The sequence below is a fragment of the Alnus glutinosa genome, chromosome 4, assembly GCF_958979055.1.
Source record: "Alnus glutinosa chromosome 4, dhAlnGlut1.1, whole genome shotgun sequence".
In the NCBI taxonomy this organism is placed as follows: Eukaryota; Viridiplantae; Streptophyta; class Magnoliopsida; order Fagales; family Betulaceae; genus Alnus; species Alnus glutinosa.
This window is the reverse complement of record NC_084889.1, coordinates 3,433,938-3,448,333: the sequence shown is the minus strand read 5'-3', so window position 1 is coordinate 3,448,333 and position 14,396 is coordinate 3,433,938. Positions and strand designations below refer to the sequence as shown.

The following is a 14,396-nucleotide window of genomic DNA, read 5'->3' as shown; positions in this document are numbered from 1 at the left end:
TAAGATACACATATATGGAAATGAATCTCCAGACTCCAGTCAATTTATAAGTCCACTGCGACAGTAGTTTCACCGAAGTGGCATGCATGAAACGTACATGCATACCAAAGTCTTGAAGTTTCTGGCATGAAACATGGCTTCCCTCAACGACTATGCTGCCAAGAAACATACATACCGTTCCACGTATACATTATCCATTTTCGTAAATTGGCCGTATCAGCCTTCGCTCCTGAGTACGAGAATGTTGACTCATCTATCTAGTTTATTGTCACATTGTATTAAAACACAAAAAGTTTAAGTAAATAAAATTAAAAAAATAATTATTTATTTAATTAATGCTTTAACAATTTTTAATTGGCTCAATTAAATGAGGTCCAACACATGTAAAATTTAACTGAAAATTAAAGTAAATTGTAAAGATTGATGTAATAACTTATATTACATTTACTCTAATACTATGTTGAACTACGTATCACTTATTTTACAAATTTAAACTATTAAAAAATTGTAATTTAATCATTAATTAATATTTTATCAAAGTATAATATCTCTACTTACTTCTCAAAAAAAGTATACATCAAATTCATATTAATTGTTAAAAGAGGGATGGACCAGGTCAGGCAACTCATTTTCCTGCATGAAACAAACTGTCTAGTAATATATTCATCAAAGAACACATAAACTTCTACATACTTCTATATGATAATTGGGAATATATAGGTTAGTTGACCGTTCATATTTAAAACGTTTTAGATTCCTTGTGCTTAAGAGTACTGACTACTTTGGAAATGAACGAAACATCACTTATTCTTGGAGCAAATTTCATGCCACTTTGACTTTGTCAAATTGTCATCTTCAACTGTTTGTGACATGTTCATGTGTCACCTCGTCCATCCGGCCACCACAGTTCAAAACCTGACTCTGTAATTTTCCTATGATCAACCCAATAACCAAATAACAGTTGCATTGCATACATACACACAACAACGTCCTTGTGTGGGTTCTTCAACATGGCTTATCACTGATGATAACATATATATATATATATATATATATATATATATATATATATATATATATATATGATTATATGGTGGAACTGTTAAAAGAAGTATATCTGGATGGTTGATCAATTCGATCAGTACAGAGTTCAACATCTTTCCAGCAACCAATTCAAAATTCTTTTCTGTTACGTGCACACTAACGATTAAGGTTGGTGGAGCTGTGAAAGGTCGAGAAACCTCGTACAGGTTTAGGTTCCAAACTGAAAAAGAGCATGAAAAAGATGAATAATTCAAACCCCTCCGAACTTGCAATCTAGAATATGTTTCCAAATTCAACGCCATGGTGCTTATATAAATGTTGGGACAGGAATTATTAACCCCTATGACAGGTGGACCCAATATGTGCGCCCGGGATCTACCCCCCCGTAGGTGTGCCCGGTACCTACCCCTAGGTTGGTGGGGCACAGGTTGTATACATGTGGAATACCTTAGAATTATACAGGTCAGAAATGGCTAAAATTCTTTGCATTTATCAGAATCTTTAGTACTTATCAGTCTAGTTAAATTAAGTCAAAAATCATATTAGATGTCAACATCGAGCCCTGTACCGACAAGGCGTCAGAAGAACATGCATGACCGGTCATTATTAAAATAAGACTTCTCCGTACCCCAACCAGGGAAAGGGGCTTATGTATATATGTGTGATATCAATAAAAGGGATCTATCCTATCTCATATTATCTGCTTTCTCCCTCTTCACTTTCTCATGACTTCTTACTAACTTAGGCGTCAAAGGAAGTTCCGTTGGCCATCCCTCAATAGATCTTTGCTATGTTGCAGGTCTTCAACAAGGAGTCAGATGGAGAATGAATCTGAGACCGCCACGTCACGAGACCGGAACAGCATCAACTATATATATATATAGCGCGCACACGTCATTACTCTGAATACATGTTTTTGTTGATCGAAAGAAGAAAAAGAAAAGGCTGCAATATGCATGTGCAAATTCTACATTTGACCAAACGACGATGAATGATCAGATTGAAGACACGGGAAAAATTATAGTGACAACAATAAAAAAAAAAAATAAAGGGGAAGGTAAATTGTCAATTAAATTAACCACACGAATTGGGGTTACAATTTCCTAATAGAAACATCCTTTGTCTCGTCGTAAAATTGATTTCCACTAATTATGAAAATAAAAAACAGTACAACAAGCGTTATCGTACATTATAATAATAATATGTTATTTGCACACATTTTGTATACAAATTGTACACACAATATCTTTTGGTAATATTTTTTTTATTTAGAAAAATAAAATAAAATAAAACACAGCCAAAAGGCATTGTGCGGATAATTGTGTACAAAATGTGTGAAAATAACATCTCTAACATGAGTAATACTCCGACATTCTTGTCATGAATTTTCTGAGCTAACAAGGCATAATTTATATTAATAAAAACAGAAAATCAATCCGATATTGCCTCTCTTTAGGGAATAGTAAAAGTAGATAAAGAAGTAATATTTTAAATATATAGAAAAATGAAAATGTATGGCTAAAATGCTAAGCTGGATATACATGCTTTAAATTTGCTGAATAGAGTAGTAGCTAGGCTTTTATTTTAGAAAAATTGGCTTGCAAGATGTGGCTACTTTTTTGCCATTTTTTTGCTACAGCTAGTCCAATGAAAATGCTCTTATGCCACTTTATTCAATGGTTCATTTTTATTTTTATTTAAAAAATAAATAAATAAATAAATTTGTTGAAATTATAAAAGAATTGTAAATGTGTCGCATCTCTTTTATATATAGGGAAATGTTTCTTGTACATTTTATGTACACACTTTGTACACAAAGTGTATGAATTTTTATTTATTTTTAAAAAATCTACTAACACAAAGTGTGTACATAAGTGTGCAAAAAATATTACTCTCACGTATATACACGTGCGACAAAAATTGAAATTTGGGAGCAGGCATGGGGAATATTAGAAAGAGAATTTCTATTTCAAGATATTCCTCTCCCATTGACGTTCTCTAATACAAAATATATAAATTAACTTAGATTTATGGAGATCTCAAGAATATTATGCGAAAATACTTAAAGTGTTATAGCTTTTATTATAATTTTTTTTTATAAAATGACAAGAAATATTATATTTTAATGATTAATGTGATAAGTATTATATAAACTATTTTTTAATTAGTGTAACGTGAACCACCACATTAAATTAAATTATAAGAAAACTTATAACAAAAGTTATATAAGATATATCTTTTAAGACTTTAACAACACTCAAAAGAAAAAGGTAGAATTATTAAAACCCCAAAATACCCTAGCAAAGGCAAAAAAGAAGAAAAGAAAAGTAGACCAACCAAAAGTAGTGGAAGATCAGGGACAAATGGGATAGTGAGATGATGATGGAGAAACTTTTGTGGCAGAATCTTCTTTCACGCAAACATGAACATAGAGATATATATATATATATATATATATATATATATATATATATATATATATATATATATATATATATATATATATATATATATATATATATATATATATATATATATATATATATATATATACACGTGTCTGTAATGATGAACAACAGGAAATCTTGCGAAATCATATTTTCTACGCAAAGGACAACCCGACATGATGAATACATGGAACGATCTCTTAGTGGCTGTGCCTAATTTTTCCATGAAATAGCTATTTTCTCTTGCTGATAGGCGCAGTGGTCAAAGCCCCTAACGCCTTGAAAGTTGAAAGCGCTAGGCTGGCTCTGTGGGCCGCGTGATGAGCACGAGGCCTCTAACTTGGTTGTGGTCCTTATTCTGACGCCCTCTGTAAACTACCCAATGTCGGCCGGGCCCGACAGACCAAACTATGTCTAGCTCTTAGTACTAGTACAGAATCTGACCCCCCACCAAAAAACACAAGAGAAAAAAGAAGAAAAAGTTTTGAATATTTAGTTTATGCGAGAGGTAAAAAATCTTACTCTCATCGCATCTTATTTATTTAATTAGGGTTAAATAGAGTATTAATACTTGTGGTTTAACCTCTTTTTTTTTTCTTTTTTTTTTTTTCTTGTACTTCAATTTTTATCATAAATAATACTTAGGCTATGGGAAAACACGGAGATAGTATCTCCATTCAAAAACTAACAGTAATTCACGTGTCTACTCTCAAGTGTTGACATGTGTCAGATACATTAAAAAAAAAAAAAAAAAAGAGTACTAAAAACTTTTTTAAAAAAATGAAAAAAGAAAAAGAGGAGGAGCCACCCCAAATGACCAAAGAACAAAATAAATAAATAAATTAAGAGCGTTTGGCAACTGATCTGGTGTGGCCGAACCCACCTCGGTGGCCCTTGGGGGTGGTTCGGCCACCCCCAAGAGCCAAAGCGAACCACCCCCATGACCTGACTAGTCGGACCGGCCACATGGCCACCCCAAGAACCAAAACCCCTTAATTTTTTATTTTTTTATTTTTTTTTTGGTCCATGGGGGTGGCCACCACCCCTAGACCGGGCAAGGGGTTCGTTGAGCCACCCCTCCTCTTTTTTTTCAATTTTTTTCTTTTAAGGTTTTTAATACCTTTTTTTTTTTTTTGAAGTTTTATTATTTTTAATTATTTTTAATTAATTTTTAAAGTTATTTGTTTTTTTAATGCATATGACACGTGTCAATACCTGAGAGTAGACACATGGACTACCGTTAGTTTTTTGACGGAAATTTAGACGGAGATACCATCTCCGTCTTTTTTCATAACCCAAATACTATGTATCTGTGATGAAAAATTAAGCACAGGAGGCAAAAAAAAATAAAAAATCAAACCATAGGGACAAAAATGTGTTTAACCCTTATAATTATCGCACCTTAATGTAATAATGTTAATTAGTCATTGTTAAAAAAAAAAACTCACATCCTATTACTGTGGTAATATCAATTAACCATATATTGAAGTTACCTTTTCTTTTTTTTCTTTTTTTTTTTAATTTTAACTACGGTGAATTGGCGCTAGCTATCATATCAATAGGGCAAGATGATTGTAAGATAAAATGTTTATAGGTCTCTTTACTCTTTTAACAAAGGTGGTTGACATGTCAACCTAATAAGATAGGGTGGTACGAGGATTATTATTATTATTTTTTGAAATCAATAAATGTTCCAATGATTTTAGTATGATAACACTTATTGGATGTGAGTTTTTTTTAACAATGACTAATTAACATTATTACATTAATATGTGATATTACCCCTCTTGTGTGGATATGTTAAAAAAATTTTTTTTTTAAAAAAAAAAAAAAAAAAAAAAAAGAGAGAAAGAGGAAAAGAAAAAAAGAAAAGAAAAAGAAGATAGGGTGGTATGAGGGTGTGCTTTTAGGATTATTCTTATTTTATTTACTATCCTGACGAGGAAAAAGAAAGATGCTTACCGCCTAAGGAATTGTTTTGTATACTTATTTTTAGTCCAATTTTATTTAGAATTGGGTTAGAGAAAAAAAAAATTAATTCAGTTTATTAAATTTATATGCTTTTAAAGCATGTGAATCCTGGCCTCCAAAGTTCCAAACTGACTTTGAAGGAAAATCCTATACTTATTTAGTTATTTTTCAATGACTGGCTGGCTTAACAATATATATATATATATAATTACATAATAGACTTTAGAGTTTGATATATCTTAGTTTTAAATTGAATAATAAAATTTTATGTCAATATATAGTTCTAAAATTGACTAATATTGAAAACTCAAAATCAATCGAGGCATTACTCCGTTAACCATCTCATTTATCCAAGGTGTTTGCAACTATTTAATTAAAGTGCATTTGGCAGTGCCACAACTCTAATTTAGATTCAAATCCACGATCATCTATGATTAGGTAGAAGGCTAAAACATCCTTTTAAATTGCATTCAAAGGAAATATCTAATTGAAATTGTAATTAAATTAGGAAAACAATATTCAATTATTATTATTATTATTTTGAAATCAATTAATGTTCCAATGATTTTAGTCTGATAACACTTCACTATTACTTGACCCACCTGTCCTTAACGAGGACCCTTTTACGGGCCTGCCATGGACTGAGTACGGCCCACGGTCCCCAGCCTGAAAATTATCATGAATAGTACGAAATTTTGAGGTCCTTCTAATATAAAATCATCCAGGGGGATGTCTTGGAACTCGCAACGTTTGTTATGGTAAAATATTAATTAAGTGATTAAATTTATTTTTTCACGCTAGTTTAAACTTTTGAAATAAGTGGTGATTTAATATAATATCAAAGTCAAAGATCTTAAATTTGAACCTTAACTCCATCATTTACTCCATTTTCAATTATACGTCACGTATTAGGTTTTATCTATTAAAAGTTAGTTTGAACCTACACATGATGAAAAGTGTTAAAGTACTGATTAAGTGATTAAATTCATCTCTTCTTATCACTTTTTTTTTTTTTTCTCCAATCGAGACCGTTCAAATAATATGGAACTAAAACATGCAGATTAGATATTTCCCCCATATTAACGAAGACGAAAGAACATTACATAAAATGTCTCATAGTTTGTTTAACATTTGAGAAGGGTTAACTCATTTGAAGGTACTTCAAGATAGTCCATTTGCCAATTTGGCCTTCCAAGGGTGAACTCCAGATTAAGCAGCGGATTCGATGGTGGATTGGAGCTACCAGAAACATGGGGGGCTGCTTTGTGTCCGTCCTCCTATTTGAAAAGTAAAATTAATAATTATTTCAATTACAAAGGAAACAATATTAATTATTAGTACGAAAAATTCAACATGCATGTTTGGTCTCCTTTTTTATGACACAAATATATATATACATACATTGGTATCGTTTGCCTTGATATGAGAATATGTCAAAGCAGATTCATCATTTGATCTGCTCCTACTGCTTCTCTCCATTCTGCTCATAATTTTATTGAGAAGATCAAAATTAATATATCAGGCATGAAAACATTAACACAAAGACAAACAAATGTATACGGTAGGCATTAATATATATATATATATATATATATATATATATATATATATATATTTTTATATATTATTATTATTATTTATAAACAAGTTTATTCAATTCCCCAAGAAAATAATTAAGATTGACAAATAAAAAAGAATTCTGGGAAGCACAAATTGAAAACCTATTCTGCCGGCTGCAGAAACGGAACCAAAAGGTTTCTTAGGTTATGGCTTTTGGTACGATAATCCACCTACTATACATTAAGCACATGAAATCTCTAGAGCAAATAAGAGAAAATTTCAAAGCGAAGGCAGTTATGCCTCGTTTCCGTCCTGGCTCCGGGTATATTATTAAGTAATAGTTGAGCTATGGTATATATTGACATGCTACATCATCAATAGCTAGAGAATATTGATCCCATCGGATCATGCTTAATTATCAGCTATAGAATTTTAGTACTCCTTGATTAACATATATGCAGCTAATATCAAGGTGTGATCACTCCTTGCTCATATTCAGAAGCTAATACGTACAGCATTAATTAAAGCATAAATCACTATTCCGGCGACATTTTGTCAGAGTGTCCACAGAAATAATGAAGTCAACAAAATGCCAAAGGGCATTATGGATTTATGGGTGCAGCTATTATCAACTATAAGTAATGCTTGTTGTACATGTCAAGCAAAGTGTGGTATATATTGACATACTTGGCCAATGTTCATATTCAGAAATTAATCCCCTGCGTTCTTGTCAGAATCTGCAGAGCGATAATGAAGTCAACAAAAGGCCAACCAGTAGTACTGCCCCTTGTGGGTTAGGAACAGATCCTCCCCATTTTCAAATGGATGGTGTGAACTTTGAAAATGTAAAATTGGTGAAATTGTGTTTATAATGTTTATATATATTGATACGTTTTTTTTTTAAATAAAATAATATTATATTATATACACGGTTAAATATATCATCTTTAAATAATCATGATCCGTAAATAAAATGGATATCCATTTCTTGAGAGGAACCTTGTCCTGTGGGTTATCCCGAATACACATTAGATTACAACAGCATTGAGGTTTGAACCAAACCCTTGACTTTTAGGGAGTTTTGGGATCAGGCCTTTCAAATCGAACGGATCTGGGATGTCTATTTTGTTAAAGAGGATCGAGGGCTCACATTCAATCACCCCTACCTCACCTATAGAACCACTAGCTAGGACACAATTCACCAAAATCTATGATAACTTGAGATTCTCGCTAACAAGTTCCCGCTATTTACACCATCATCGACAAAGACGCAGACCTTGTTGGACCAAAAAAAGTCCGTCCGGCAGTTGTGAATAGTCATGCATGTATGCTCCACAATAACATCATTTCAGTGATATTTAATTGATTTTGCAAAGAGGAGAATCGATGCAGCTTATTATGATCAGCATAAGAAAGCACGAAAATAAGCGGTTCAGCGGCTGAAAATGCACTCACCTTTGGCATTTCTGTGGTGTAGTGGTGAGTGGGTTAACTTTCTCATACGGTGATGCACCTGCTTCCACATCAACCACCCTTGGCCTTTGGTTCGGACCAATATCTGTCTGCCCCTGACCTGCAACATTCATTATAGATAGAGCCATTGCTCTAGCTTTATCAGACACACATCCAATAATTCACATGTACAAAGGTCAGTCCTAGCCCAACTATTTTTGTTTTAGTTGGGAAACAGTGGATCAAATGATACAGTTTTTTGTCGCACTTGGATAACCAAGCTCGCCAACAAAGAGAATAATAGAAGAAGAAATAGACCTTTGGGGGGAGGGGGAAGGGAGGAGGGAATCAATTACCTGATCCTTTGTCAGTGCTCTTCACTGTTCTATACATCTGCATGAACACCATGGAGAAAAAAATGAGAAAAATGGTCCACATTGTTAAGAGTTAATACCCTCTAGATGCCCTTTTGTCCTTACCCTTTGTTCTCCATCCCTCACTACAAATGGATCTTGTCAACATGACATGAGTATAGAATTATGGTAGCTAGAAGAGCAAGAAATTAACAAGTCTATCTATAAGTTCAAAGACACGGAGATTGAACACAGCACACCCACCTGCAAGTGACTCTTCACGTGAGCTAGGGTTAGATCCTTCACATTCATCAACTCTAAGACAGACTTCGGCGTTGCTCCTGTTGACAAGGAGAAAAAAAAGGTAAACTTGTCAAGGATAAAACAAAAGATAATCACTTTTTATGTTGAATAAGGAAACAAAAAAAAAAAAAAAACCTCAAAACAAATTAACATGGGTTGTCCTATATTACTTTCATGGCCACCGAGAAGTTCAACTGCGTGAACGAAATGGGCATGGAGGGTCGTAGTCCATCTCATTCTGGGAGCTCTGACGCTTCTTTTCACTCCACTAATAAACCTTGCACTTCTTTTGAACTCCCGGCCGTAGATTTGTGGCTGATGATCGTGGTGGTGGTGAGGATGGTTTCTCGGTTGTTGTACACTTAAATCTGCCATTTCAAACCCTAAGCTTAACGTGGGCTGATCACTAAGACCAAGATTATAAGTCCTCTCTGGGTGGTGGAAGCCATTTTCATGGCTTAAATCGCTTCCGCTGCTTCCAGATTCGGTGGTTTGGCTCCTATTGCTGAAGAGTGGTTTTCTTGTAAATCCATCACAGCTCTGAAGCTCCTTAGTTTCAAAATCCGAAACCGAAGGTGGGCTGATCTGTAAGGAAAGGTCAGGAAAGGTTGATGGAGGTATCATTATAGGGTTTGAGCTGAGGAACATGATGGAGATCTGGCTTCTACTCAAACACCCCCCGAGTTCTCAAATTGAGAAAACAAGAAAAGGAGAGGCTTCAGTGTGAGCAAATGAAGAAAGAAAAATAGAGAACAAGAAATTATGGGCTGAAACTTGGAAGGTTATCAGTTGTGATTATATCATGAGTACCTCATGATTTGCATTGGCATATATATATTCAGAGAGAGAGAGAGGAAGAGGAAGAGGGGGGAGGAGGGGGGGTAAGATAGGCTTTTTAGTAGGATCCTACTAGGTTTGATGGAAGAGCAAAATATAGATAGAGGTTAAAAAAATAGCAGAGGCTCCTAGTCAGATAGAAAAATGCAGGAAAAGAGAAAGGAAGCAGAGAGTTTTTTGGGATGAAGGTTTGAAGGAAAAGTTAGTGAAAAGGAGAAGTTCTGTATTTATGATTGCAGAAAGGCATCAGAGACCTTTCCACACAGAGAGAGAGAGAGAGAGAGAGAGAGAGAGGTCTGTTTTTCTCCTTATCTTCCTTTGTAATAGTGGTGGTTCCTGCGGGGAATGGTTGGAAACCGAGAAAACAAAAGGGGTACTGTTCTACGGAATAACGGAGTCCCTCTCTCTCTCTCTCTCTCACACACACACATTACGTTGATGGATCGCGACCCATATATAAATTACCTATTCTTCATGTTTCTATCAGATTCTACTTTTTTTTTTCTTTTTTTTTTTAGAGGATTTTCTTGAACTAGAATATTCCCATTTCTTTTCATTAAAGAGGATTGACTGGCAGGCTAAAATATCCCTGTTCAAAGCTGCCCTCGTTGGTTTCATTCTTGCGGACGTGGCAGATTGAGAATTTAGGGTCTTTTAATGTGAAAAAAATCAACTTAATTAAAGGTTATGAACTTATGACGACTTATGAAGCTATATATATATTGCTCTTAATGCTGTTATGTTAATTGGAAATTTAGGGATTTTTTCTTTCTTTTTTTATTATTATGATACTGAGTTTGGCTTGTATCTTCTTAGATGACTTGTTATTGAAACTGAAGAGTCAAAATTAAAACTCACTTTCTTTTTTTTTAGCACAAACTCAATTCTTTGAAATGTCCTGATTGTCCATATTCAATATATAACAGTAGATATGTTCTATTATTGAATAACAGGAACCAAGCTAAACTCTTTGTTTCGTGGCTTGATTTGCTCCATCTATTTTGGTGTAAAATAATTTTAAAAGAATATAACATATTTTTTTTGTTTGATGCGACGAAAAATAGTAGTGTAACCAAAAACATTTTCAATTTGATAAAAAAGCTTTTGAAATTTTCATAAAATTGTTTCACCTTTTAAAACCATAAACTATTTTCTGAATTTGAGTTTTTCCTTCTTAAATCACTGGAAGTTGCCAATCGTTTTCTGTCGTTGCTTATTTTCCGTACGAGCCAAACACTTAAAAACCTTTTCATAAATATATATATATTTATTTAGTTTGTTACAAATATTTTTCAACATAAAACATTTTACATCAAAACAAATGGACCCTAATTAAGCTTAAGAAATACTGTTTTTTTTTTTTTTATGTGTTTGTGACCAATCTCAAATAAGGAACACCATCAAAGTATCAAACCACCCCAACCCCCCCCCCCCCCCCCCCCCCCCCCCCCCAAAGAAAAAACAAAAAAGAAGAAGAAGAAAAACCCAAAAAAATAAAACTGAAGAAACTAATATAGAAATGTAAGACATGTGAACCAATAATAAATTTGTATTATAGAGTATTATTTGAAGGAAAAAAAAAAAAAAAAAAAAACCTCTTAATTGTGAGTCTGTCAAACTCTAACTCAAGCTAAACCGACCATTGCCAGCTCTAGGTTAGTGTCTCTCTTTCTACATGAACAGGACCTACTCTGGTCTAAGTCCCAATAGATATCGAGCTGTACACGTGCGATGCCAAACCAGAAATATCAGTCAAACTGGCCTCGTGGGATATAAGGAGACGAAGGAATATAGACGATAGATCGATCGAGGAACCGTCGGAGCGGCTAGGGTGTCCGGCGACACCAGGGTCGCAGACCCACATGCAACTCTAGCTCTCTGACCCACGCGCTTTTCCACTCTCTTGAAGTGCTTGCTTAATGCTTTATTACGTTCTCTGCCTTACCTCTTAATTTTCTTCACTTTCAAATAAAATAGGGAGAATGTATTTTATAATTAAGATTTAACTTTTATTTTGTTGTATTCAGTATATACCCCATATAACAATATGTAAAATTTAATATCTCATTTCTATTTCACAAGAAAATGAAAAGATTAATCCTATCGGAGTCATTTAAGAAATTTTTTTTAAAAAAAAGGCTAAAAAAAAAAAAAATTGTTTAAGTGTGAGCTTCCTTGATATGTGTTTTTTTTTGTCTGTATAGCAAATATTTTAATAAAACAAAGCAAAACAAAATAAAAAATCAAGAAGGGGTTATGTTAGAACGGGTTTAACCCATTATCAATATAGACACGTTCGTGAAAAGGACGAGATAGATAAGAATCTAAATATAATTAATATGGAATATATATATATATATATATATATATATTAGACTAGGTTATAAATGGTTATATTGGCTTTTATACTCGATCGTTGATAATTGTACTGTACGTGTATGATGCCATTGCCGGTATATATCATTATATATAAGTGCCATAATTGTCCGAAAGTGGTGTATAATTGGCGCGTGAGGTGGAGTCATCTTCGGAGCACGTGGGAGTGGGAGAAGCAAGTGTAATAACCTCAAAGGTTTCAATTCAACGACAACTAGTGTTTGTCCAATCTACAATCTATCCTCTATCTTCACCAATATTCCCTCTCCGTGTCCAATTATTCCCCTTGGCTCTACCCATCTGTCGAGCCCCACCCGCGCGTGGAAATCCTCAACAAAAAGACCATATTCCACGGCGTCAACATGGCTGATGGCTCCCATCACGTGACTTGTGGACGTGACCTTGTCTAGGCGATAGGCTCTTCTTTGTTCTCTTCCTTTGTTCTTACTACTTTCTCAAAACCCCCCCGTTTTGTATGCTGCCTTGCCTTCTCTGTCTAATTATGCTCGGAACCCCATGCTTTGCTAATCTCCATTCCATTTGTTTATATGCTGATAATCATTTGTTTAATCATTTGTTAATACTTTCCGAAGCTGCGGTCAGCGCCTGATCCGCTCTAGATTCTCCGGGAAATGAGAAATGTTTTTCTTATTCCCAACCCTCTCTTTCTCTCACGTTGGATTAGTATTAATTAAGTTTGCAGGTGGGGATTATCCGGTCAACATGTCTCTGTATGGTTCCACTTGCAAAGTTTGTCAAATGCTTTGGGCTATATTCCATATTCCATGTGTTTGTCTTATAAGAAAACTTCCTGACTTCCTTCTCTCTTCCCTATTTTGGATTTATTTAATTACTACTAGCTAGTTTTTTTTTTTTTTTTTTTTGTTTTTTAGCTATCTTTTTTCCTTTAATTTGGTTCTCCTTGAAGCTATCTTACGTGTTGTTTTCATATATATATATATAGGGCATCTTAACAAAGAACATGCATGTAGCTTAGTTACCGTTTTCCTCTTAATTTAATGTGAGGAGGAAAGACAAAAATTCATGTTATAAATATAAGGTTTATGATCATCTCTTTACAGGTTCATATGGCAGTATCTTAATGGTGAAAAAAATTAAGTAATAAAATTTGACAAGTAAATTTAATTGTTCAGTGGTTAATATGATAACTGTCACATTAATTTGTAAGAAATTTGTAATAAAAGTTATAGTACCTTAACAATACTGATATATTTTGTATTAACCCTTGACTCTCTCAGTTTAGTGCAGATCAAGCAAGAACAAACATATTTTATGTTGTAAATTACGTAATTAAGTATTTTCTTGTAATGTATATTGTTAGAATATTAATTGAATAATTAAATTTATTATTTTCTATCAGCTTAAACTATTATGATATATAAGTGGTGATTAAACATCGTATCAAAACAAATGTCCTGAGTTCGAACATTATTTTTGTCATTCGCTTTTCATTTCAATTAAATATTTCACATGTTGAATTCCACTTATCACACATGAAGAGGCTAGGAGTAAAAAAATATTAATTAAATATGATTTAGTACATCGTTTTATACTATACTTAAAACAAGTAATGATTTAACATTTCTGCTGCATGCTTGTGTTTTACTATTGAATGTCGGGGAGATGCTTCACCCAGCAAAACATATGGTTCGTTGATACTGCTGAGTTCATCTCTGATCACGTGCATGGCAAGTGGCTTGAATTAACAAATTTTTACATTCTACTAAAATATCTCTAAGCTTGATTCTTTAGTAAGATCTGGAGATCGATTTCATCAATTTTCTAGCAGTAATTTTTTTACTTATCTTTGTTGGTTTGGGATTTAAAATGTAAAAGGAAAGTCCAACTTCGTGACCATAAGCAAGTGTTTTTCTTTATTTGATTTTTTTTTTTAAAAAAAAGAACCTAGCAGTATTAGTTTAGTGCTAATTAACGTGATAAATATTACTACGTACATAAATTATCAAATCAATTTGTAAAAACTTATATTAAAAGGTGTAATTTTTCTGGCAGCAATCTTTTTATTTATTTT

At 33.4% G+C, this 14,396-nt stretch overlaps 1 protein-coding gene across 1 annotated transcript; it reads right to left on the bottom strand.

Annotated features, from left to right (window-relative positions):
- Window positions 1-6,489: 6,489 nt before the first annotated feature.
- On the bottom strand, window positions 6,490-10,380 carry LOC133866669 (probable transcription factor KAN4). The gene is made up of 6 exons (XM_062303273.1): window positions 9,301-10,380; window positions 9,092-9,168; window positions 8,831-8,867; window positions 8,478-8,595; window positions 6,864-6,942; window positions 6,490-6,739 (listed from the first exon to the last, which is right to left on the bottom strand). Exons 1-6 carry the CDS (start codon window positions 9,776-9,778, stop codon window positions 6,587-6,589), a joined length of 942 nt encoding a protein of 313 aa, XP_062159257.1. The 5' UTR covers window positions 9,779-10,380; the 3' UTR covers window positions 6,490-6,586.
- Between the last annotated feature and the right edge of the window lie 4,016 nt (window positions 10,381-14,396).